We start from the raw sequence: 24,542 nt of genomic DNA, 5'->3' as shown, positions 1-24,542 counted from the left end.
GAGTACGCACATGAGGCTATGCTGTGTCGAGTGGTTAACAAAGAAATAGGTACTCCTAGGTGCTTAATTTGGAGTTGTTAATGTAACTTTAGTTGTTCTACAAACATTGGGCTATATGTTTTGATTTTTAATACATTGTAAGGCTGCATGATGCGACTCTAATGATTATTTGAAAAAGTCGCTTGAAATGCATGAGCTCTGCTTCGTTTTTTGCGCAGGCTTTACACACTTCATTAGTCTTTCATTCACAATTTGACCAGCACTTGATAATGCCTCAAATTTCACAGCAGCATCCCCTTTGTGGCCGCAATCCGAAGCGCCACTCACTCACATAGCTCTCCATCACGTGATCAGGTCTTTCTCACAGACTACAAGTGAAGACAGACACATCAGGGACACAACTGCGCACATCCTTATCCAATTCCAAGGTACGTATAGAAGACATTGGGAACTGTCTATATTTACTTTTCATCAGCCAACAAGATGAGCAGGCCAAACGAATAGCAAAAGCACTAGCCTGTGTCAACCTACTATCCCCCATAGTACAAAAGTCAACCTATTCTGTTCTGTGCCAGAAATAAATATTCCAAACATTCTTTGGGACATTTGTCAGTTGCAATAGATCCCACATTAATACAACCACTAGCACTTTTTTACCCAATGTGGCTGTTGCAACAGATCAGAACATTTAGCTTAAAATGTTGGAAAACTATTAGGCTATTTCTTCAAATTATAAGCGCAGCAATGCGCACATTGCAGTAGGCTATAAGCATGAATGATCCATTAGCGGGAAAACACCATTATCAAAAGTGACCGCAAATGCGATTATGCATGTAATGCTTTTATTATAAAGGTGCATTATTATGGTGAAAATTATCTTCCCCAAATTTGAAACTCACGAGCTGCTTATGTATGCCAGATTAATGTGCTACATTTTAAGAAGTTATACAAACATGTAGACCTCATGAACAACCTCATGAAGCTGGTTGAGAGAATGCGAAGAGTGTGCAAAGCTATCATCAAGGAAAAGGGTGGCTACTTTGAAGAATCGTAATTATAAAATATAGTAGGCCTAATCTATAGAAAGCTGATGAGAACCCCCTCTTTTTAGTAGAGGCCATCACTCTTTTCTCGTGCATAGCCTATACAAATTTTGCAAAACATGAGCTCATGTCCTGTCATGAAGTGTTTGATTAGATTTTCAAGTACATTTTCATTGATGTCAGAGTGATCAGAGTAGGGTTGCACATTTTGGGGAATATTCAGAGGTGGAAACTTTCCTTGGGAATTAACGGGAATATATTGGAATTAACGGAAATATATACATATTACATGTTTTTTGCATTGGATATATTTACCATATCATATAGAGACAAAACATAAACCTTTTACCTTATCATAAGTAGACATAATTGCAAATGCTCAAATATTTTACAATATAATTAAAAAAAACTATTAAGTTACGAATTTAACTTAAATTAAATGAGTTGACTCTTCACATGGGATGATTTCACTGAACAACAAAAGAAAGGCAATATTGAATAATAAAATGATAGTCTAGAAACTAAAGCTTTGGTTTTCTTCATCTCAGGCTTCCATTTCTTCTCCCTGGACCTCCTCAATGTCCACCTCTTGAACATCAGAGTCTGAGGCCTCATCTTCATTGTCATTTTCCAACCTTGTTGAAGATGGCTTGTTGTCAGGCTCAAATTTGCCAGGATGGCCACCAATTTTTCAACCCTTGTATTGGTCAGCCTGTTGCGTGCTTTGGTGTGTGTGTACCCAAACAAAGACCAGTTGCGCTCTGAGGTGGCTGATGTTGGTGGGATTTAGAGAATGATGGAGGAAACAGGGTAAAGAGCCTCAGATCCACAAAGTCCCTTCCACCAGGTGGCTGATGAGATATGTTGGCACAACTGCCATATTGCATCTCCATACCAAAGCCCTTGCTTGAAAGTGTACTTCACCAGACTGACAAGAACCTTGCCCTCATCCAGGCCAAGGTGGCGAGACACGGTAGTGATGACACCATATGCCTTGTTGACCTCTGCACCAGCCAGGATGCTCTTGTCAGCATACTTGGGGTCCAACATCAAATCAAATCAAAGTTTATTTGTCACGTGCGCCAAATACAACAGGTGTAGTAGACCTTACATTGAAATGCTTACTTACAGGCCCAAAACAACCGTGCCATTTTTAAGTAAAGAATAGTTATTAGGTGAACAGTAGATAAGTAAGGAAATACAAAACAACAGTAAAAAGACAGTGAATAATAACAGTAGCGAGGCTATAACAGTAGCGAGGCGATATACAGGCACCGGTTAGTCGGTTAGTATGGTTAAAGTGACTATGCATATATGATAAACAGAGAGTAGCAGTAGCGTAAAAGAGGGGTTGGCAGGTGGTGGGTGGCGGGACACAATGCAGATAGTCCGGGTAGCCAATGTGTGGGGGCACCAGTTAGTCGGGCTAATTGAGGTAGTGTGTACATGAATGTATAATTAAAGTGACAATGCATATATGGTAAACAGAGAGTAGCAGCAGTGTAAAGAGGGGTTGGGGGGAACAATGCAAATTGTCTGGGTAGTCATTTGATTACCTGTTCAGGAGTCTTATGGATTGGGGTTAAAAGCTGTTGAGAAGCCTTTTGGTCCTAGACTTGGCGCTCCGGTACCGCTTGCCATGCGGTAGTAGAGAATCTATGACTGGGGTGGGGTCTTTGACAATTTTTAGGGCCTTCCTCTGACACCGCCTGGTGTAGATGTCCTGGATGGCAGGCAGCTTTGCCCCAGTGATGTACTGGGCTGTATGCAATACCCTCTCTAGTGCCTTGTGGTCGGAGGCCGAGCAGTTGCCGTACCAGGCAGTGATGCAACCTGTCAGGATGCTCTCGATGTTGCAACCTTTTTCAGGATCTGAGGACCCATGCCAAATCTTTTAGTTTCCTGAGGGGGAATAGGCTTTGTCGTGACTGTCTTGGTGTGTTTGGACCATTCTAGTTTGTTGGTGATTTCAACACCAAGGAACTTGAAGCTCTCAACCTGCTCCACTACAGCCACGTCGATGAGAATGGGGGCGTGCTCGGTCCTCCTTTTCCTGTAGTCCACAATCATCTCCTTAGTCTTGGTTACGTTGATGGATATGTTGTTATTCTGGCACCACCCGGCCAAGTCTCTGACCTCCTCCGTATAGGCTGTCTCATCGTTGTCGGTGATCAGGCCTATCACTGTCGTCTGCAAACTTAATGATGGTGTTGGAGTCATACCTGGCCATGCAGTCGTGGGTGAACAGGGAGTACAGGAGGAGGGGACTGAGCACTCACCCCTGAGGGGCTCCAGTGTTGAGGATCAGTGTGGCAAATGTGTTGCTACCTACCCTCACCACCTGGGGCCGGCCCGTCAGGAAGTCCAGGATCCAGTTGCAGAGGGAGGTGTTTAGTCCCAGGATCCTTAGCTTATTGATGAGCTTTGAGGGTACTATGGTGTTAAACGCTGAGCTGTAGTCAGTAAATAGCATTCTCACGTAGGTGTTCCTTTTGTCCAGGTGGGAAAGGGCAGTGTGGAGTGCAATTGGGTTGTATGCAAATTGGAGTGGGTCTAGGGTTTCTGGGATAATGGTGTTGACGTGATCCATTACCAGCCTTTCAAAGCACTTCATTTCGACAGGTTGCGTTGGTGTTCTTGGGCACAGGGACTCTGGTGGTCTGCTTGAAACATGTTGATATTACAGACTCAATCAGGGACATGTTGAAAATGTCAGTGAAGTCACATGCCAGTTGGTCAGCACATGCCCGAAGCACACGTCCTGGTAATCGGTCTGATTGTTGAACGAAGAGCGTGATCACACAGTCGTCCGGAATGGCTGATCCTCTAATGAATGCCTCAGATTTGCTTTCCCCGAAGCGAGCATAGAAGTGATTTAGTTCGTCTGGTAGGCTCGTGTCACTGGGCTTCCCTTTGTAGTCTGTAATAGTTTGCAAGCCCTGTCACATAAGACGAGCGTCGGAGCCAGTGTAGTACGATTCAATCTTAGCCCTCTATTGGCGCTTTGCCTGTTTTATGGTTCGTCGGAAGGAATAGCAGGATTTCTTATAAGTTTCCAGGTTAGAGTCCCGCACCTTGATAGCGGCAGCTCTACCCTTTAGCTCAGTGCGAATGGTTCCTGTAATCCATGGCTTCTGGTTGGGATATGTATGTACAGTCACTGTGGGGACGACGTATGTGGTGTTCTCCTCAATGCATTCGGAAGAATCCCGGAACATGTTCCAGTCTGTGATAGCAAAACAGTCCTGTAGTTTTGCATCTGCTTCATCTGACCACTTTTTTATAGACCGAGTCACTGGTGCTTCCTGCTTTAATGTACTCTGTGGCGTGTATGGGTTTCAGGCAGAAGTCTTCACGCTTTTTGATTGTATATCAGAACTGCATTTTCCTCTGCTTGGAGCAACAGTGAATTGGGCAGGGCAGTACGGATTTTTTCTCTTACATCTGCAAGCAGAGTGTGAACATCAAACAGGATGGCAGTGTCTCCCTCAATCTGTGCAATGGCTACTGCTATAGGTTTCAGGAGTTTCAGGCTGCTTACCACTCTCTCCCAAAATACGTCACCCAGGAGGATCCTCTTGATGGGGCTGTCCATATCGGCAGACTGTGATATGGCCATTTCTTGGAGAGACTCCTTCCCCTCCAGGAGACAGTCAAACATGATGACAACACCACAGTAATGGGTGTTGCTGGGCAGCTTCAATGTGGTGCTCTTATTTTTCTCATATTGCTTGGTGAGGTAGATTGATGACCTTTCACATACCTAACCATTTCCTTGGCTCTCTTGTAGAGTGTATCCATTGTTTTCAGTGCCATGATGTCCTTGAGGAGCAGATTCAATGCATGAGCAGCACAGCCAATGGGTGTGATGTGAGGGTAGGACTCATCCACTTTAGACCAAGCAGCCTTCATGTTCGCAGCATTGTGTCACCAGTGCAAATACCTTCTGTGGTCCAAGGTCATTGAAGACTGCCTTCAGCTCATCTGCAATGTACAGTAGAGACCAGTGTGTCTATTGTCCCTTGTGTCTGTGCTCTTGTAGAATACTGGTTGAGGGGTGGAGATGATGTAGTTAATTATTTCTTGCCCACGAACATTCGACCACCCATCAGAGATGATTACAATAGAGTCTTCTTTCTTCTTTCTCTGTTGAACTCTGCATCCAGCAAATGAGTAGATAAAGCATTTCTGGTTGGAGGGGTGTATGCTGGGCGGAGAACATTCAGAAATCTTTTCCAATACACATTGCTTGTGAGCATTAGAGGTGAACCAGTTGCATACACAGCTCGAGCAAGACATTCATCAGCATTTCTCTGACTACATTCCTCCAGTGAGTCAAAGAAACGTCTGATTCCAGGAGGAATCAGTATTTGCAAATGCACATAGCTTTTCCTTCTACAATGCCTGTGGCATTTTCCTGTAAAGATTAGAAAAAAATGAGTAAAAAAACAACAAATACAATTCCATGTACAGATAAATAGTTAAGCAGTTAGATTAAACAACTCCTTTGTAAGATAAATATTTTAAAATGAAACATGTATGGAAACAGGTGAATGAACACTCCTCAGTTAGTAGGCTCAAGCAAGCTAAAACCCACATGGTAGCAAAAACTAACTAGCAGAAATTGTTAACAAGTTAGAAATGATTTAAACACACTTTGCTGTAGGCTACTATTTACTAGTTATCAAAAAATAATGTATGTCGTATAAAACATGTTCACCCCACCCAGTATTGTAATCAAAACTTACCAGAAACCATGTTGTCCTTGGCTCAGACAGTGTAGTAGTGTGGGCTTAATAGCATCTCATTAGTCCATCTGGCCGTGCTTCTGCTCCAGAACTGTTCACCGGACGTGCTACCTGTCCCAGACCAGCTGTTTTCAACTCTCTAGAGACAGCAGGAGCGGTAGAGATACTCTCAATGATCGGCTATGAAAAGCCAACTGACATTTACTCCTGAGGTGCTGACTTGTTGCACCCTTGACAACTACTGTGATTATTATTATTATTTGACTATGCTGGTCATTTATGAACATTTGAACATCTTGGCCATGTTCTGTTATAATCTCCACCCGGCACAGCCAGAAGAGGACTGGCCACCCCTCATAGCCTGGTTCCTCTCTAGGTTTCTTCCTAGGTTTTGACCTTTCTAGAGAGTTTTTCCTAGCCACCGTGCTTCTACACCTGCATTGCTTGCTGTTTGGGGTTTTAGGCTGGGTTTCTGTACAACACTTTAATATATCAGCTGATGTAAGAAGGGCTATATAAATACATTTGATTTGATTTGATTAGTGTGCAAGATCTTGAGAATCAGCTGTACATGTGATTGACAGACAGTTAGCAAGTTTGTTAGGCTACTAATGACCAGCAGCAGCATCAGAGCTCGGAGAAGCCTAATTTCCTTGACGAGGCGGTCGCGTGGAATTTGACCGCCTTCATGACTCCTGACCGCTGCTGTTGCGGTAATATGGTCACCGCAACAGGGACAATATATCCGGAGAGAGCCATGGTTCCGTGAAACAGAGTATGTTACCGTCCCTGATGTCTCTCTGGAATGAGATCCTCACCCTGAGCTCATCTACTTTATTGTCCATGGACTAAACATCAGCAAGTAATATACTCAGAAGCGGTGGATGGTATGCACGCTGCCTGAGTCTGACTAGGGCCCCACTCCTTCTACCTCTTCTCCAGCTTCTGCGTTTTGGTGCAGCCCCCGGTATGAATAGAGCTTCCTCGGGAAGTTCTAAAGGATCCAGGTCTGGGAAGTAGAGTGACCGCTGATATAATGTCCCAAAGTTATTTCCGTATGTAGGTAATAATAGAAACATTCTGAGCAAATAATGTAAGAAATAACACAATAAAACCAAAATACTGCAAAGTTGGTTAGGAGCTAGAAACAGGGCGAGCATATCTGTCGGCACCATCTTGTTAGCGCCTAAAGACAACATCTCTTCCATGTTGGTTCCATGTGGAAACAACGTTGCTTAAACCAGTGTGTGCCTAGTGGGTTGCTGATTTTTAGCTTTGAAATGCACAGGTGTAACATAGACGCAGGAAGCAGGTGAAGTTAGGGAGTTTATTAACAACAAACATGGAATGATAAAAAACAAGAGAAGTGTCTGCAATGTTAGTAATGAAGTCCAGGTGTCACTGATGTTAGGGCACAGGTGTGCGTAATGATGTTTGCCAGGTGTCCGTAGAGATGGGTGGCCAGGAACTGATTGTTAGTAGACTGGTAATGTCGAGCGCCGGAGTGGGATAGCAGGAGTAGACATAACAACAGAATTGAAAGCTATATTGATATTGAAGTGTCATGTGTGCTCCCTCTCCGGTCTCTAGGTCACCAGGCTGCTGACTATTGCACATACCTGTCACCATCTTCACGTGCAGCAGTGCCTAATGACAATCATCTGGACTCCATCATCTCCTTGATTACCTGCCCTATTTATGGGGCAGGTAATCAGGTTCCTTCCCAGGCGTTATTGTTTCATGTCTGTGTGCTGTATTTATTAAATATTCACTCCCTGCACTTGCTTCCTGACTCTCAGTGCACATCGTTATATGCAGTTATAGGTGCCTGAGTTCTGCAGTGTATTCTAGTGCTGTTGCTGCTTATAATGCATCTACAATTTGCTACTGTGGCTGCTTGCAAATGTAGGATCGTAATTTCATCACTTTTTTTGTAGCTGAGAATTTTCCTGCACAGGAAGTAATACAAACTTGTAGTGTATTTGAGTTTTAAAAAGGCTTCATCAGCAGTGAGCGGTAAATCGCTCCCAGACGATGTATAGATGATGGATCCCTCTTTATGACCTGTTGATGTAGCTGCCTGCCTGGGCATTTACAGGATGTCATTACAACAGGGCCTGGTAGGGGAGGCTTGCTTATGGAGTATTGTAGTGAAGGATATTAGGTTATGCCTGTCAGTTTATCTACAGTGTCTGTGGTAGACGGGGGGTGTGGGTGTGGAGTAGCTGTGTGTGTGTGTGTGTGTGTGTGTGTGTGTGTGTGTGTGTGTGTGTGTGTGTGTGTGTGTGTGTGTGTGTGTGTGTGTGTGTGTGTGTGGGGGGGGGGGATTACAGATCTCATCCTGTATTGCATTGCAGGTGCAGGATCTGTCAGTCAATCCCTTGGCTGTCTCTTGCTGTCATCGTGAAAACTATTCAATAACACAATAACATGCAGTTCTTCTGCGTTCTCCTCACAGAGTAAAAATGCATTTCATGTTGTCTTGCCACACACTAACCCTCTAATGGCTGTTTCAAACTCGGATTTACACTTAGGTCTATTTATAGCTTAAACACAGGACTTTTTAAATGTTGGGAAGTTTAATAAAGAAGGGATATTTCTATCTGTTACCACCCAGCAAGGTCAAAGATATCAGGCCTCACACTTATAGTTATTAGCATTCAACACATGTTATTTGATATATCTTAGAAAGTAGACACACAGAGAAGAGCCTTGCCTATAGTGTCTTGGAAGTCAAAGTCAAATGGTAATGCAGAGAGAGAACCTGTCAGTCAGTCTTTTAGTACCGACCGACTCTCCAGTCATCTCCAATCCCTGTGTCAGAGTGTAACAGACCACCCCTGGGCCTTGAGAAATCAGCTGTATCCAAAGCCACATCCAACCTCTTCCTTTCACCCTCTCCCCCTCTCCTCAGCCAGAGATAGCCTTTAGCCATCCTCCTTTCAGCTGTGGGATCTGAGGCATCAGGGGGGGATTGAGGAGTGTTGAAGGGTCTTTACTGTTCTTGGAGATACAGAGTTGTCTCACAAACACACACACATACACACGCATACAGTACAGGCACGTATATGCACACACGCATGATGCACGCACGCACGCACACACCACACACACACACACACACACACAAACAGGCATACCTGGACCACCGTGTAGGAGTGGTTAAGAATCGTCTGGCTACAAGAGTCTCTAAGTGGAATGTTTACTGCCTAGCTGAGTATCTGTTCACACACTCCTCCCTCATTGACAAGGCAGTCTGGAGCATGCTCAAGGTCTCCTCCTCCTCCCCTCTTCTCCTCTCAAATTCTCTCATCCTCACCCAACCAGTACACACACACACTGTCTGACTGAGCACTAAATCACTATAAAACACAGCAGCCCATTGAGGCAGGGAGCGATACAGTGGTCATATACACTAGATAGCCTCTCCTATTTTAACTCTGTTTTTAAATGTGGCTGGGTAAAAGATACACTTAGAAATGAGGCGCCTCATTTCCAACACAACAACATGATTATGCTGATTATGCATATTTATTACATTATATTTTTAGTCATTGCTCTCATAAAAACTATAAGGTGCTTTTGTAGATAAATACGTCACCATCATCCTTTAGGGAGATGTGTGTTGCCTTTCTCCTTTGATCAGCTCTATGATCAGGCCTAGTACTCCAGTAGAGTTAAAACAACAAGCCACCACCACCATCAGGCCTAGTGCTCCAGTAGAGTTAAAACAACAGGCCACCACCACCATCAGGCCTAGTGCTCCAGTAGAGTTAAAACAACAGGCCACCACCACCATCAGGCCTAGTGCTCCAGTAGAGTTAAAACAACAGGCCACCACCACCATCAGGCCTAGTGCTCCAGTAGAGTTAAAACAACAAGCCACCACCACCATCAGGCCTAGTGCTCCAGTAGAGTTAAAACAACAGGCCACCACCACCATCAGGCCTAGTACTCCAGTAGAGTTAAAACAACAGGCCACCACCACCATCAGGCCTAGTGCTCCAGTAGAGTTAAAACAACAGGCCACCACCACCATCAGGCCTAGTACTCCAGTAGAGTTAAAACAACAGGCCACCACCACCATCAGGCCTAGTACTCCAGTAGAGTGAAAACAACAGGCCACCACCACCATCAGGCCTAGTACTCCAGTAGAGTTAAAACAACAGGCCACCACCACCATCAGGCCTAGTGCTCCAGTAGAGTTAAAACAACAGGCCACCACCACCATCAGGCCTAGTACTCCAGTAGAGTTAAAACAACAGGCCACCACCACCATCAGGCCTAGTACTCCAGTAGAGTTAAAACAACAGGCCACCACCACCATCAGGCCTGGTGCTCCAGTAGAGTTAAAACAACAAGCCACCACCACCATCAGGCCTAGTACTCCAGTAGAGTTAAAACAACAGGCCACCACCACCATCAGGCCTAGTACTCCAGTAGAGTTAAAACAACAAGCCACCACCACCATCAGGCCTAGTGCTCCAGTAGAGTTAAAACAACAAGCCACCACCACCATCAGGCCTAGTACTCCAGTAGAGTTAAAACAACAGGCCACCACCACCATCAGGCCTAGTGCTCCAGTAGAGTTAAAACAACAGGCCACCACCACCATCAGGCCTAGTACTCCAGTAGAGTTAAAACAACAGGCCACCACCACCATCAGGCCTAGTACTCCAGTAGAGTTAAAACAACAGGCCACCACCACCATCAGGCCTAGTGTTCCAGTAGAGTTAAAACAACAGGCCACCACCACCATCAGGCCTAGTGCTCCAGTAGAGTTAAAACAACAAGCCACCACCACCATCAGGCCTAGTACTCCAGTAGAGTTAAAACAACAAGCCACCACCACCATCAGGCCTAGTACTCCAGTAGAGTTAAAACAACAGGCCACCACCACCATCAGGCCTGGTGCTCAAGTGGAGTTAAAACAACAGGCCACCACCACCATCAGGCCTAGTACTCCAGTAGAGTTAAAACAACAAGCCACCACCACCATCAGGCCTAGTGCTCCAGTAGAGTTAAAACAACAGGCCACCACCACCATCAGGCCTAGTACTCCAGTAGAGTTAAAACAACAGGCCACCACCACCATCAGGCCTAGTACTCCAGTAGAGTTAAAACAACAGGCCACCACCACCATCAGGCCTAGTGCTCCAGTAGAGTTAAAACAACAGGCCACCACCACCATCAGGCCTAGTGCTCCAGTAGAGTTAAAACAACAGGCCACCACCACCATCAGGCCTAGTACTCCAGTAGAGTTAAAACAACAAGCCACCACCACCATCAGGACTAGTACTCCAGTAGAGTTAAAACAACAAGCCACCACCACCATCAGGCCTAGTGCTCCAGTAGAGTTAAAACAACAGGCCACCACCACCATCAGGCCTAGTGCTCCAGTAGAGTTAAAACAACAGGCCACCACCACCATCAGGCCTAGTGCTCCAGTAGAGTTAAAACAACAGGCCACCACCACCATCAGGCCTAGTGCTCCAGTAGAGTTAAAACAACAAGCCACCACCACCATCAGGCCTAGTGCTCCAGTAGAGTTAAAACAACAGGCCACCACCACCATCAGGCCTAGTACTCCAGTAGAGTTAAAACAACAGGCCACCACCACCATCAGGCCTAGTGCTCCAGTAGAGTTAAAACAACAGGCCACCACCACCATCAGGCCTAGTACTCCAGTAGAGTTAAAACAACAGGCCACCACCACCATCAGGCCTAGTACTCCAGTAGAGTGAAAACAACAGGCCACCACCACCATCAGGCCTAGTACTCCAGTAGAGTTAAAACAACAGGCCACCACCACCATCAGGCCTAGTGCTCCAGTAGAGTTAAAACAACAGGCCACCACCACCATCAGGCCTAGTACTCCAGTAGAGTTAAAACAACAGGCCACCACCACCATCAGGCCTAGTACTCCAGTAGAGTTAAAACAACAGGCCACCACCACCATCAGGCCTGGTGCTCCAGTAGAGTTAAAACAACAAGCCACCACCACCATCAGGCCTAGTACTCCAGTAGAGTTAAAACAACAGGCCACCACCACCATCAGGCCTAGTACTCCAGTAGAGTTAAAACAACAAGCCACCACCACCATCAGGCCTAGTGCTCCAGTAGAGTTAAAACAACAAGCCACCACCACCATCAGGCCTAGTACTCCAGTAGAGTTAAAACAACAGGCCACCACCACCATCAGGCCTAGTGCTCCAGTAGAGTTAAAACAACAGGCCACCACCACCATCAGGCCTAGTACTCCAGTAGAGTTAAAACAACAGGCCACCACCACCATCAGGCCTAGTACTCCAGTAGAGTTAAAACAACAGGCCACCACCACCATCAGGCCTAGTGTTCCAGTAGAGTTAAAACAACAGGCCACCACCACCATCAGGCCTAGTGCTCCAGTAGAGTTAAAACAACAAGCCACCACCACCATCAGGCCTAGTACTCCAGTAGAGTTAAAACAACAAGCCACCACCACCATCAGGCCTAGTACTCCAGTAGAGTTAAAACAACAGGCCACCACCACCATCAGGCCTGGTGCTCAAGTGGAGTTAAAACAACAGGCCACCACCACCATCAGGCCTAGTACTCCAGTAGAGTTAAAACAACAAGCCACCACCACCATCAGGCCTAGTGCTCCAGTAGAGTTAAAACAACAGGCCACCACCACCATCAGGCCTAGTACTCCAGTAGAGTTAAAACAACAGGCCACCACCACCATCAGGCCTAGTACTCCAGTAGAGTTAAAACAACAGGCCACCACCACCATCAGGCCTAGTGCTCCAGTAGAGTTAAAACAACAGGCCACCACCACCATCAGGCCTAGTGCTCCAGTAGAGTTAAAACAACAGGCCACCACCACCATCAGGCCTAGTACTCCAGTAGAGTTAAAACAACAAGCCACCACCACCATCAGGACTAGTACTCCAGTAGAGTTAAAACAACAGGCCACCACCACCATCAGGCCTAGTACTCCAGTAGAGTTAAAACAACAGGCCACCACCACCATCAGGCCTAGTACTCCAGTAGAGTTAAAACAACAGGCCACCACCACCATCAGGCCTAGTGCTCCAGTAGAGTTAAAACAACAGGCCACCACCACCATCAGGCCTAGTACTCCAGTAGAGTTAAAACAACAAGCCACCACCACCATCAGGCCTAGTACTCCAGTAGAGTTAAAACAACAGGCCACCACCACCATCAGGCCTAGTACTCCAGTAGAGTTAAAACAACAAGCCATCACCACCATCAGGCCTAGTGCTCCAGTAGAGTTAAAACAACAGGCCACCACCACCATCAGGCCTGGTGCTCCAGTAGAGTTACAACAACAGGCCACCACCACCATCAGGCCTAGTACTCCAGTAGATTTAAAACAACATGCCACCACCACCATCAGGCCTAGTGCTCCAGTAGAGTTAAAACAACAGGCCACCACCACCATCAGGCCTAGTGCTCCAGTAGAGTTAAAACAACAGGCCACCACCACCATCAGGCCTAGTACTCCAGTAGAGTTAAAACAACAGGCCACCACCACCATCAGGCCTAGTGCTCCAGTAGAGTTAAAACAACAGGCCACCACCACCATCAGGCCTAGTACTCCAGTAGAGTTAAAACAACAAGCCACCACCACCATCAGGCCTAGTGCTCCAGTAGAGTTAAAACAACAGGCCACCACCACCATCAGGCCTAGTGCTCCAGTAGAGTTAAAACAACAGGCCACCACCACCATCAGGCCTGGTGCTCCAGTAGAGTTACAACAACAGGCCACCACCACCATCAGGCCTAGTACTCCAGTAGAGTTAAAACAACAGGCCACCACCACCATCAGGCCTGGTGCTCCAGTGGATTGACTAGTGTTCCATTATTAAAGTGAGCAGTGATTCCAAGCCTATGTATACAGGGCAGCAGCCTCTATGGAGCAGGGTTGCATAATCGGGTGGAAGCCGGCTAGTGATGGCTATTTAACAGTCTGATGGCCTTAAGATAAAAGCTGTTTTTCAGTCTCTCGGTCCCCGATTTGATGCACCTGTACTGACCTCACCTTCTGGATGATAGCGAGGTGAACAGGCCATGGCTCGGTGGTTATTTTCCTTTATTATCTTTTTTGCCTTCCTGTGACATCGGGTGCTGTAGGTGTCCTGGAGGGCAGGTAGTTTGCCCCCGGTGATTTTTTGGGTTACAGGGGGTGCAGTTGCTGTACCAGGCAGTGATAGTGCCTGACAGGAAGCTCTCAATTGTGCGTCTCTAAAAGTTTGTGAGGGCTTTAGAGACCAAGCCAAATTTCTTCAGCCTCCTGAGGTTGAAGAGGCCCTATTGCGTGGTATGTCAGCGATGTGTACGTCGAGGAACTTGAAGCATTCCACATTCTCCACTGCGGTCCCGTTGAAGTGGATAAGGGCGTTCTCCCTCTGCTGTTTACTGAGTACACGATCAGCTCCTTCATTTTGTTGATGTTGAGTGAGAGGTTATTTACTGGCACCACTCTCCCAAGGCACTCACCTCCTCCTTGTAGGCTGTCTCGTAATTGTTGGTAATCAGGCCTACTACTGTTGTTTCATCTGCAAAATTGATAATTGAGTAGGAGGCGTGCATGGCCACGCAGTCATGGGTGAACAGGGAGTACAGGATGGGGCTGAGCACGCACCCTTGTGGGGCCCCTGTGTTGAGGATCAGTAAATACCTTTTCACGACAGGAAGTTATAGAAATGTTTTGTGTAGAACAGATATGAGTCTCTGACATATGGAATAGGGACTTTTAGCAGCTCTATGCCATTTTCTATCTACAACATACTGAACATGAACCCTTCCTAAACAGCCCCAGAGGGACACCATGTGTGTGAAACAGGGTTTTTCTGCAGCCAGCTCTTCATCCTACAGTATGTGTCTGTTTAACAGATTATAGATTACAGAGACTGGAGGCAGCCTTTAAATGCACCTGTAAGGGCAGAGTAATGCCCTTGTCCTTTTCCTCTGTAGGTCCTTTACACAACATTTTTGCCACATATAATCTATGCTCTACATGAGCCCACAGTAAGTATGCACTTATCATGTCAATATGACTTTGGGACAAAAGGACTTCTCTGCCACATAGGTTCTTAGTTTTTCTGTCAGTGAGAGGTCAGGTATGATATGTAGTGTACAGGTATGCCTATGGTTTTCCTGTTGCGCATTGCTACTATTCTCACACGCCAGTGTTTGCAGAGACACTGCAGGCCTATTGGCTGCCTTGGGCTTCCAAGCCGCCATGCTGCCAAGAAGTTGTCTAACCCTGGAGTGTAAACTATGTGTTTACTCCTTGCTACAGGGTCACGACAATACCCTCCTCCCCCTGATAGGAATCACAGATGCCTCCTTAGCTTCTCTCTCTCTCTCTCTCTCTCTCTCTCTCTCTCTCTCTCTCTCTCTCTCACTCGCTCCTTCTCTATCTCTCGCTCTCTCTCCCATATCTCTCTCCCTCCCTCTCTACCCCCTCCCCTCGCTCTCTCTCTCTCTAGGCCGGTGTGTAATACCATGCTCCAGATAGATAGCTTTATTGGCATTTGAATTAGATGTGTATCAAAGTAATTACCCAGCCTTCCTGCCTCTGGGCAAGACACTCATTGACAAATACGTGTCAATGCTGGATCATCTCTGGCCATGTAGACAATAAGAGGGGAACACACACACACACCATGCATATAGGCACACACACAAACACACACATCCCACACACACCGTGCATGCACACACACACACACACATCACACACACGTACGTACGTGAGGCACACGCACATGACAGCCACAGAATGTCAGAGGGGACACAGCAAGACAGGGTCTTAGACAGTCAGGGGGGACACAGCAAGACAGGGTCTTAGACAGTCAGGGGGGGACACAGCAAGACAGGGTCTTAGACAGTCAGGGGGGGACACAGCAAGACAGGGTCTTAGACAATCGGGGGGGGACACAGCAAGACAGGGTCTTAGACAGTCTGGGGGGGACACAGCAAGACAGGGTCTTAGACAGTCGGGGGGGGACCCAGCAAGACAGGGTCTTAGACAGTCAGGGGGGACACAGCAAGACAGGGTCTTAGACAGTCAGGGGGAGACACAGCAAGACAAGGTCTTAGACAGTCAGGGGGGACACAGCAAGACAGGGTCTTAGACAGTCAGGGGGGGGGGACACAGCAAGACAGGGTCTTAGACAGTCAGGGGGACACAGCAAGACAAGGTCTTAGACAGTCAGGGGGGACACAGCATGACAGGGTCTTAGACAGTCAGGGGGGACACAGCAAGACAGGGTCTTAGACAGTCAGGGGGGGGCACAGCAAGACAGGGTCTTAGACAGTCAGGGGGGGACACAGCAAGACAGGGTCTTAGACAGTCAGTGGGGGACACAGCAAGACAGGGTCTTAGACAGTCAGGGGGGGACACAGCAAGACAGGGTCTTAGACAGTCAGGGGGGACACAGCAAGACAAGGTCTTAGACAGTCAGGGGGGACACAGCAAGACAAGGTCTTAGACAGTCAGGGGGGACACAGCAAGACACGGTCTTAGACAGTCAGGGGGGACACAGCAAGACAAGGTCTTAGACAGTCAGGGGGGACACAGCAAGACAAGGTCTTAGACAGCCGCTGGGCCATAGGTTAACACAGTGATTCTGTTGCACAGAAATGAAATCCAAGATTTTGTTATGTCTAGTTTTCACAAGGAAAGGAATGTGTTAGGAATGTGTGTGGTATGATTGTGGATTTTCAGGAGCCTGAATGACCTTGAATCATAGGACTGAATGTTTGCCAGAAGAAAATGTGTTTAAAGCTTGTAGGCCTACTGTACTAGTGCAGTAACTAGAGAGAAGACTTGTTTTCATACGCATTTTTTCACTTGAGAAGAAATACTGAACCTAATATCTTTAGATGCGAAATTGCTTGGCCCAAGAAAGTCTCTTCTTCTTATTGGTGTTGTGAGTGTTCAGTGACCAGCCGGAGGAAGACGACACGACAGCACCTTCCTCAGGGGATAGGTACTCAGTGTAAAGCCAATTAGTGCACACCTGGGCCCACTAATTGGCTTGGTGTCTCCCTCTATACAGTCGTGGCCAAAAGTTTTGAGAATGACACGAATATTTATTTTCACAGATTCTGCTGCCTCAGTTTGTATGATGGCAATTGAACTGAATCAACAAAAAAAACATTTCCACTGCATTTCATCCCTGCCACAAAAGGACCAGCTGACATCATGTCAGTGATTCTCTCATTAACACAGGTGTGAGTGTTGATGAGGACAAGGCTGGAGATCACTCTGTCATGCTGATTGAGTTCGAATAATAGACTGGAAGCTTCAAAAGTAGGGTGGTGCTTGGAATCATTGTTCTTCCTCTGTCAATCATGGTTACCTGCAAGGAAACACGTGCCGTCATCATTGCTTTGCACAAAAAGGGCTTCACAGGCAAGGATATTGCTGCCAGTAAGATTGCACCTAAATCAACCATTTATCGGATCATCAAGAACTTCAAGGAGAGCGGTTAAATTGTTGTGAAGAAGGCTTCAAGGTGCCCAAGAAAGTCCAGCAAGCGCCAGGACCGTCTCCTAAAGTTGATTCAGCTGCGGGTTCGGGGCACCAACAGTACAGAGCTTGCTCAAGAATGGCAGCAGGCAGGTGTGAGTGCATCTGCACACACAGTGAGGCGAAGACTTTTGGAGGATGGCCTGGTGTCAAGAAGGGCAGCAAAGCCACTTATCTCCAGGAAAAACATCAGTGACAGACTGATATTCTGCAAAAAGTACAGGGATTGGACTGCTGATGTCACGTTCGTCATAATAACACTCAGACCAAAGCGCAGTGTGGAATCGGTTCGACATGTTTTATTGAAGTGAACCGCACAAAAAAAACATAAAGAATCAACGAAACGTGACGTTCTGGAGTGCTCACAGGCATCTACACAAAAACAAAATCCCACAAAACACAGTGGGGAAATGGCTGCCTAAATATGATCCCAATCCCAATTAGAGACAATGATAAACAGCTGCCTCTGATTGGGAACTATACCAGGCCAACATAAAAATAATCCCATTGAAAACTTGTGGTCAATCCTCAAAAGGTGGGTGGACAAACAAAAACCCACAAATTCTGACAAACTCCAAGGATTGATTATGCAAGAATGGGCTGCCATCAGTCAGGATGTGGCCCAGAAGTTAATTGACAGCATGCCAGGGCGGATTGCAGAGGTCTTGAAAAAGAAAGGTCAACACTGCAAATATTGACTCTTTGCATCAACTTCATGTAATTGTCAATAAAAGCCTTTGACGCTGATGAAATGCTTGTAATTATACTTCAGTATAACATAGTAACATCTGACAAAAATATCTAAAGACACTGAAGCAGCAAACTTTGTGGAAATTAATATTTATGTATAGGTGTGCCAGGAGAAGAGCTGGGGATGAATTGGGATCAGACACAGGGATCTGTGAGGACATCAGACTTTCCTACCTCAGAGAAAGTGTCTTCATCTGATGCACCTTGGCTCTATGTTAAACAAGGCAGGCTAAAGATAGAGGGAAGCGTTCCCCATGTAAATATGATGTGTAGACGATAGCCGTTTGTTGTTTTGTGTTCCCTTTTTGGCCACAGCCTTTTGGTCAGCTGCTTAGTTTATGTTTATTCTTTTTACGCCGTTGTTTCAGCGTTGGACCCTACCTTGTACTGGGCTTATTTTATCGGGCGAAAGAAACCCTGTTTAGTGACAATACAAAAGAAAAGGAACCACAACCACTGCCTCCGGTCTGTTAATTTCATGCCTCCCTCCAGTGTTAGAGTATTTCGGACGAGCTGATCCGTCACAGTGTATTTTAGTAGTGGTTTCTTTGCAGCTATTCGACCATGAAGGCCTCTGAACAGTTAATGTTGAGATGTGTCTGTTGAACTTTTGAAGCATTTATTTGGGCTGCAATCTGAGGGGCAGTTAACTCTAATGAATGTATCCTCTGCAGCAGAAGTAACTCTGGGTCTTCCTTTCCTATGGCGGTCCTCATGAGAGCCAGTTTCATCATAGTGCTTGATGGTTTTTGCAGCTGCACTTAAAGAAACTTTAAAAGTTCTTGAATTTTTCCGGATTGACTGACCTTCATATCTTAAAGTAATGATGGACGGTCGTTTTTCTTTGCTTATTTGAGCTGTTCTTGCCATAATATGGACTTGGTCTTTTACCAAATAGGGCTATCTTCTGTATACCACCCCTACCTTGTCATAACAGAACTGATTGGCTCAAACGCATTAAGAAGGAAAGAAATTCCACAAATTAACTTTTAACAAGGCACATCTGTTAATTGAAATGCATTCCAGGTCACTACCTCATGAAGCTGGTTGAGAGAATGCCAAGAGTATGCAAAGCTGTCATGAAGGCAAAGGATGGCTACGTTGAAGAATCTAAAATTTAAAATATATTTTGATTTGTTTGACACGTTTTTGGTTCCTACATGATTCCATGTGTGTAATTTCATAGTTTTGATGTCTTCACTATTATTGTACAATGTAGAAAATAGTAAAAAATAAAGAAAACCCTGGAATGAGTAGGTGTGTCCAAACTTTTGACTGATACTGTATATCATAAATATCTTGTTGTAATTACAATTATTCTGAAGACCAATGTATCCTTAACTACAACAACGTTCTCAGTAATGGTTACAGAAACATTTCACTTCCTGTGACTGATATGTGCTTGGCTGAATGCACCGACTCTAAGTTGCTAAACAAGAACGCACGCTAAATGACCAAAATGTAAACATGAACTTGCAAAGAACAATGGGTAATATGTCACTAGGTAATTACAGTAATATGCTGTAATTGTAATTAGTACTGTGATTAGTAACTCACTTGGTACTGTAATTTCTGCCAATAAGTTACTGTACATTTTACAGGAAATGTCTTACAGTGTAACCAAACACCATACGTAGGCCTAAGCAGAGTCACTTTTTCACTGTTGTTATTCTCATCAGGCAAAGACAGTCTGTTTCAAATTAGCGGTCCCTGTAGAGTCTTCTTCTTAGAAGATAGAATCTGCAGGCTGACTGGTCTTTGAGGATGAACACGCGAGAGAGAGAGAGAAAGAGGGGGAGAGACAAAGAAAAAGAGAACAAGAGACAGCGAGAGAGAGCTGAGTATGGAAGGAAGGAGGGATGAGGAAGCGTTAGTAGAGAGTTAGGAATGCGTTGTGGAGTGTTCCATGATTCCGGGTGAGTTATGTAATGATGGGTGCATATGTCAGCTTCACAGCTGTGGAGCAACAATCACACACAGCTGAAGGCTACAGAGAGAGGGAGAGAGAGAGAAAGAGGGAGACAGCGAAAGTGAGAGAGAGGGAGAGGACATGAGGGGGGAGAGTGTGAGGAAGAAAGGGGGAATAGAGAGACAGAGAAGTGCTTGAGGGAGGAAGAGAGAGAGGGGGAGGGTGAGAAAGAGTGATAGAAGAAGAGAGAGAGCGTAGCGCATTGCCTTGCCAAGATAATAATCTGTTTCCAATCCTCCTCCTGTCCCTCCTGTCCTCTCCTCTGCTCACTACCCCTCCTCAGCTGATGAGATAAGGCCTGCAGAGTAGGTATGGATGTGGAGGAGGTTGCAGACCCATTTCTCCTGAAACGACTTCTCTCTGATTGTGTTTTTTATTCTTCTAAAGCTTGTGTAAACAACAGTGTGAGAGCGAACGTGAAGCATGTCATTGAATGGATGGAACAGTCCCATCTCAGCTATGTTCCTTCTATTAATCAGCAATACACCCTGACTACACGTAGATGTTGGATGTTTTGTGGTATTTATGTTGTTGTGATTAACAGAGTTTGTGAACTGCAGTTCAACTTGCTATCATTTCTTTACTGAAAAACATACCTTCTGTGTCAGCTCGTTGATAATCTAAATGTACCAAAGTGTATGTCTGTTTTTCTTCAGCCTCAATGCCTTTGACTCTTTTGTGCCTCGCCTCTAGACTCATCCTCTCTGTTGGGCTCTCTGAGAGGGTTAAGCCTTAAAAAGCTTTTTTTAAACAGTCAAAGCTTTCGGTCAGACAGTGTGTGGAAAGCATTTTCAGGGAGGATCATAGGACTCCAGAAATAGGTACGGTAGAGGGCTACAGTAACCTCGAATCTCAAACACAAAGCCACAATACAATCCGCAAAGTTTCAATTGTGGCTTCACCTCTGTTAGTGCTTCAGAGAGGGCCTTGGTTGTGTGGTAGGCGGTGTCTCTTTGTTAGGTATAGAAGTTGGCATCTTAAAATCCTAGATCTGTGCCTAGAGCAACGTCTATCTACCCAGATAAAACTTTGATCTACCTTGACACTGATCTAAGGTAAATGCAGCGTTCTTTCTCCTAAGGCTATGCTTCGGGAAGGGGAAGCTGATCCTAGATCTGTGCCTACTCAGAGCTTATTTTTTTGTATGGGGTTAAGAGAACAGGGTTCTCTGTAAACCCCTGACCTCTATAAACCCCTGACCTTTTCTTGTATGGGGTTAAGAGAACAGGGCTCTCTGTAAACCCCTGACCTTTTCTTGTATGGGGTTAAGAGAACAGGGTTCTCTGTAAACCCCTGACCTCTATAAACCCCTGACCTTTTCTTGTATGGGGTTAAGAGAACAGGGCTCTCTGTAAACCCCTGACCTTTTCTTGTATGGGGTTAAGAGAACAGGGTTCTCTGTAAACCCCTGACCTTTGCCCTTTCCCCTGCAGGCAGACTCGGGAGCAGGAGACGCCCCCTGACTTCTTCTACTTTTCGGACTTTGAGAGACATAATGCTGAGATCGCTGCCTTTCATCTGGACAGGTAAATCACACACACACACCTGTACCTGACACAAAGAATCCACAGTGTGTATGTAGACACCCACCACCTCCGGAGTTAGTCAGACACCCACCACCTCCGGAGTTAGTCAGACACCCACCACCTCCGGAGTTAGTCAGACATGCACCACCTCCGGAGTTAGCCAGACACCCACCACCTCCGGAGTTAGTCAGACACCCACCACCTCCGGAGTTAGTCAGACACCCACCACCTCCGGAGTTAGTCAGACACCCACCACCTCCGGAGTTAGTCAGACACCCACCACCTCCGGAGTTAGCCAGACACCCACCACCTCGGGAGTTAGTCAGACACCCACCACCTCGGGAGTTAGTCAGACACCCACCACCTCCGGAGTTAGTCAGACACCCACCACCTCCGGAGTTAGTCAGACATGCACCACCTCCGGAGTTAGCCAGACACCCACCACCTCCGGAGTTAGCCAGGCACCCACCACCTCGGGAGTTAGCCAGACACCCACCACCTCGGGAGTTAGTCAGACACCCACCACCTCCGGAGTTAGTCAGACACCCACCACCTCCGTAGTTAGCCAGACACCCACCACCTCCGTAGTTAGTCAGACACCCACCACCTCCGTAGTTAGTCAGACACCCACCACCTCCGTAGTTAGTCAGACACCCACCACCTCCGGAGTTAGTCAGACACCCACAACCTCCGGAGTTAGTCAGACACCCACAACCTCCGTAGTTAGTCAGACACCCACCACCTCCGTAGTTAGTCAGACACCCACCACCTCCGGAGTTAGTCAGACACCCACAACCTCTGGAGTTAGTCAGACACCCACCACCTCTGGAGTTAGTCAGACACCCACCACCTCCGGAGTTAGTCAGACACCCACTACCTCCGTAGTTAGTCAGACACCCACCACCTCTGGAGTTAGTCAGACACCCACCACCTCCGGAGTTAGCCAGACACCCACCACCTCCGGAGTTAGTCAGACACCCACCACCTCCGGAGTTAGTCAGACACCCACCACCTCCGGAGTTAGTCAGACACCCACCACCTCTGGAGTTAGTCAGACACCCACCACCTCCGGAGTTAGTCAGACACCCACCACCTCCGGAGTTAGTCAGACACCCACCACCTCCGGAGTTAGTCAGACACCCACCACCTCTGGAGTTAGTCAGACACCCACCACCTCCGGAGTTAGCCAGACACCCACCACCTCCGGAGTTAGCCAGACACCCACCACCTCCGGAGTTAGCCAGACACCCACCACCTCCGGAGTTAGCCAGACACCCACCACCTCCGGAGTTAGTCAGACACCCACCACCTCCGGAGTTAGTCAGACATGCACCACCTCGGGAGTTAGCCAGACACCCACCACCTCGGGAGTTAGTCAGACACCCACCACCTCCGGAGTTAGCCAGACACCCACCACCTCCGGAGTTAGTCAGACACCCACCACCTCTGGAGTTAGTCAGACACCCACCACCTCCTGAGTTAGTCAGACACCCACCACCTCTGGAGTTAGTCAGACACCCACCACCTCCTGAGTTAGTCAGACACCCACCACCTCCGGAGTTAGTCAGACACCCACCACCTCCGGAGTTAGCCAGACACCCACCACCTCCGGAGTTAGCCAGACACCCACCACCTCGGGAGTTAGTCAGACACCCACCACCTCGGGAGTTAGTCAGACACCCACCACCTCCGGAGTTAGTCAGACACCCACCACCTCCGGAGTTAGTCAGACACCCACCACCTCCGGAGTTAGTCAGACACCCACCACCTCCGGAGTTAGCCAGACACCCACCACCTCGGGAGTTAGTCAGACACCCACCACCTCGGGAGTTAGTCAGACACCCACCACCTCCGGAGTTAGTCAGACACCCACCACCTCCGGAGTTAGTCAGACATGCACCACCTCCGGAGTTAGTCAGACACCCACCACCTCGGGAGTTAGCCAGGCACCCACCACCTCGGGAGTTAGTCAGACACCCACCACCTCAGGAGTTAGTCAGACACCCACCACCTCCGTAGTTAGCCAGACACCCACCACCTCCGGAGTTAGTCAGACATGCACCACCTCCGGAGTTAGCCAGACACCCACCACCTCCGGAGTTAGCCAGGCACCCACCACCTCGGGAGTTAGCCAGACACCCACCACCTCGGGAGTTAGTCAGACACCCACCACCTCCGGAGTTAGTCAGACACCCACCACCTCCGTAGTTAGCCAGACACCCACCACCTCCGTAGTTAGTCAGACACCCACCACCTCCGTAGTTAGTCAGACACCCACCACCTCCGTAGTTAGTCAGACACCCACCACCTCCGGAGTTAGTCAGACACCCACAACCTCCGGAGTTAGTCAGACACCCACAACCTCCGTAGTTAGTCAGACACCCACCACCTCCGTAGTTAGTCAGACACCCACCACCTCCGGAGTTAGTCAGACACCCACAACCTCTGGAGTTAGTCAGACACCCACCACCTCTGGAGTTAGTCAGACACCCACCACCTCCGGAGTTAGTCAGACACCCACCACCTCTGGAGTTAGTCAGACACCCACCACCTCCGGAGTTAGCCAGACACCCACCACCTCCGGAGTTAGCCAGACACCCACCACCTCCGGAGTTAGCCAGACACCCACCACCTCCGGAGTTAGCCAGACACCCACCACCTCCGGAGTTAGTCAGACACCCACCACCTCCGGAGTTAGTCAGACATGCACCACCTCGGGAGTTAGCCAGACACCCACCACCTCCGGAGTTAGTCAGACACCCACCACCTCCGGAGTTAGCCAGACACCCACCACCTCCGGAGTTAGTCAGACACCCACCACCTCTGGAGTTAGTCAGACACCCACCACCTCCTGAGTTAGTCAGACACCCACCACCTCTGGAGTTAGTCAGACACCCACCACCTCCTGAGTTAGTCAGACACCCACCACCTCCGGAGTTAGTCAGACACCCACCACCT

General features: G+C 47.3%; 1 protein-coding gene across 1 annotated transcript in view; it reads left to right on the top strand.

The window, feature by feature from the left end:
- Window positions 1-24,542, top strand: part of LOC110502911 (extracellular serine/threonine protein kinase FAM20C) — a 109,305-nt gene that overhangs the window by 55,246 nt on the left and 29,517 nt on the right. Inside the window, exon 4 of the mRNA XM_036960674.2 lies at window positions 21,492-21,584. Coding sequence (XP_036816569.2) covers window positions 21,492-21,584 — 93 coding nt within the window. The remainder of the gene's footprint in view (window positions 1-21,491; window positions 21,585-24,542) is intronic.

Source organism: Oncorhynchus mykiss, chromosome 23 (assembly GCF_057628025.1).
Source record: "Oncorhynchus mykiss isolate SJ-2025 chromosome 23, ASM5762802v1, whole genome shotgun sequence".
Taxonomy (NCBI): domain Eukaryota; kingdom Metazoa; phylum Chordata; class Actinopteri; order Salmoniformes; family Salmonidae; genus Oncorhynchus; species Oncorhynchus mykiss.
Note: the sequence above shows the minus strand (reverse complement) of the source record. Positions and strands in the feature narration are given on the sequence as shown.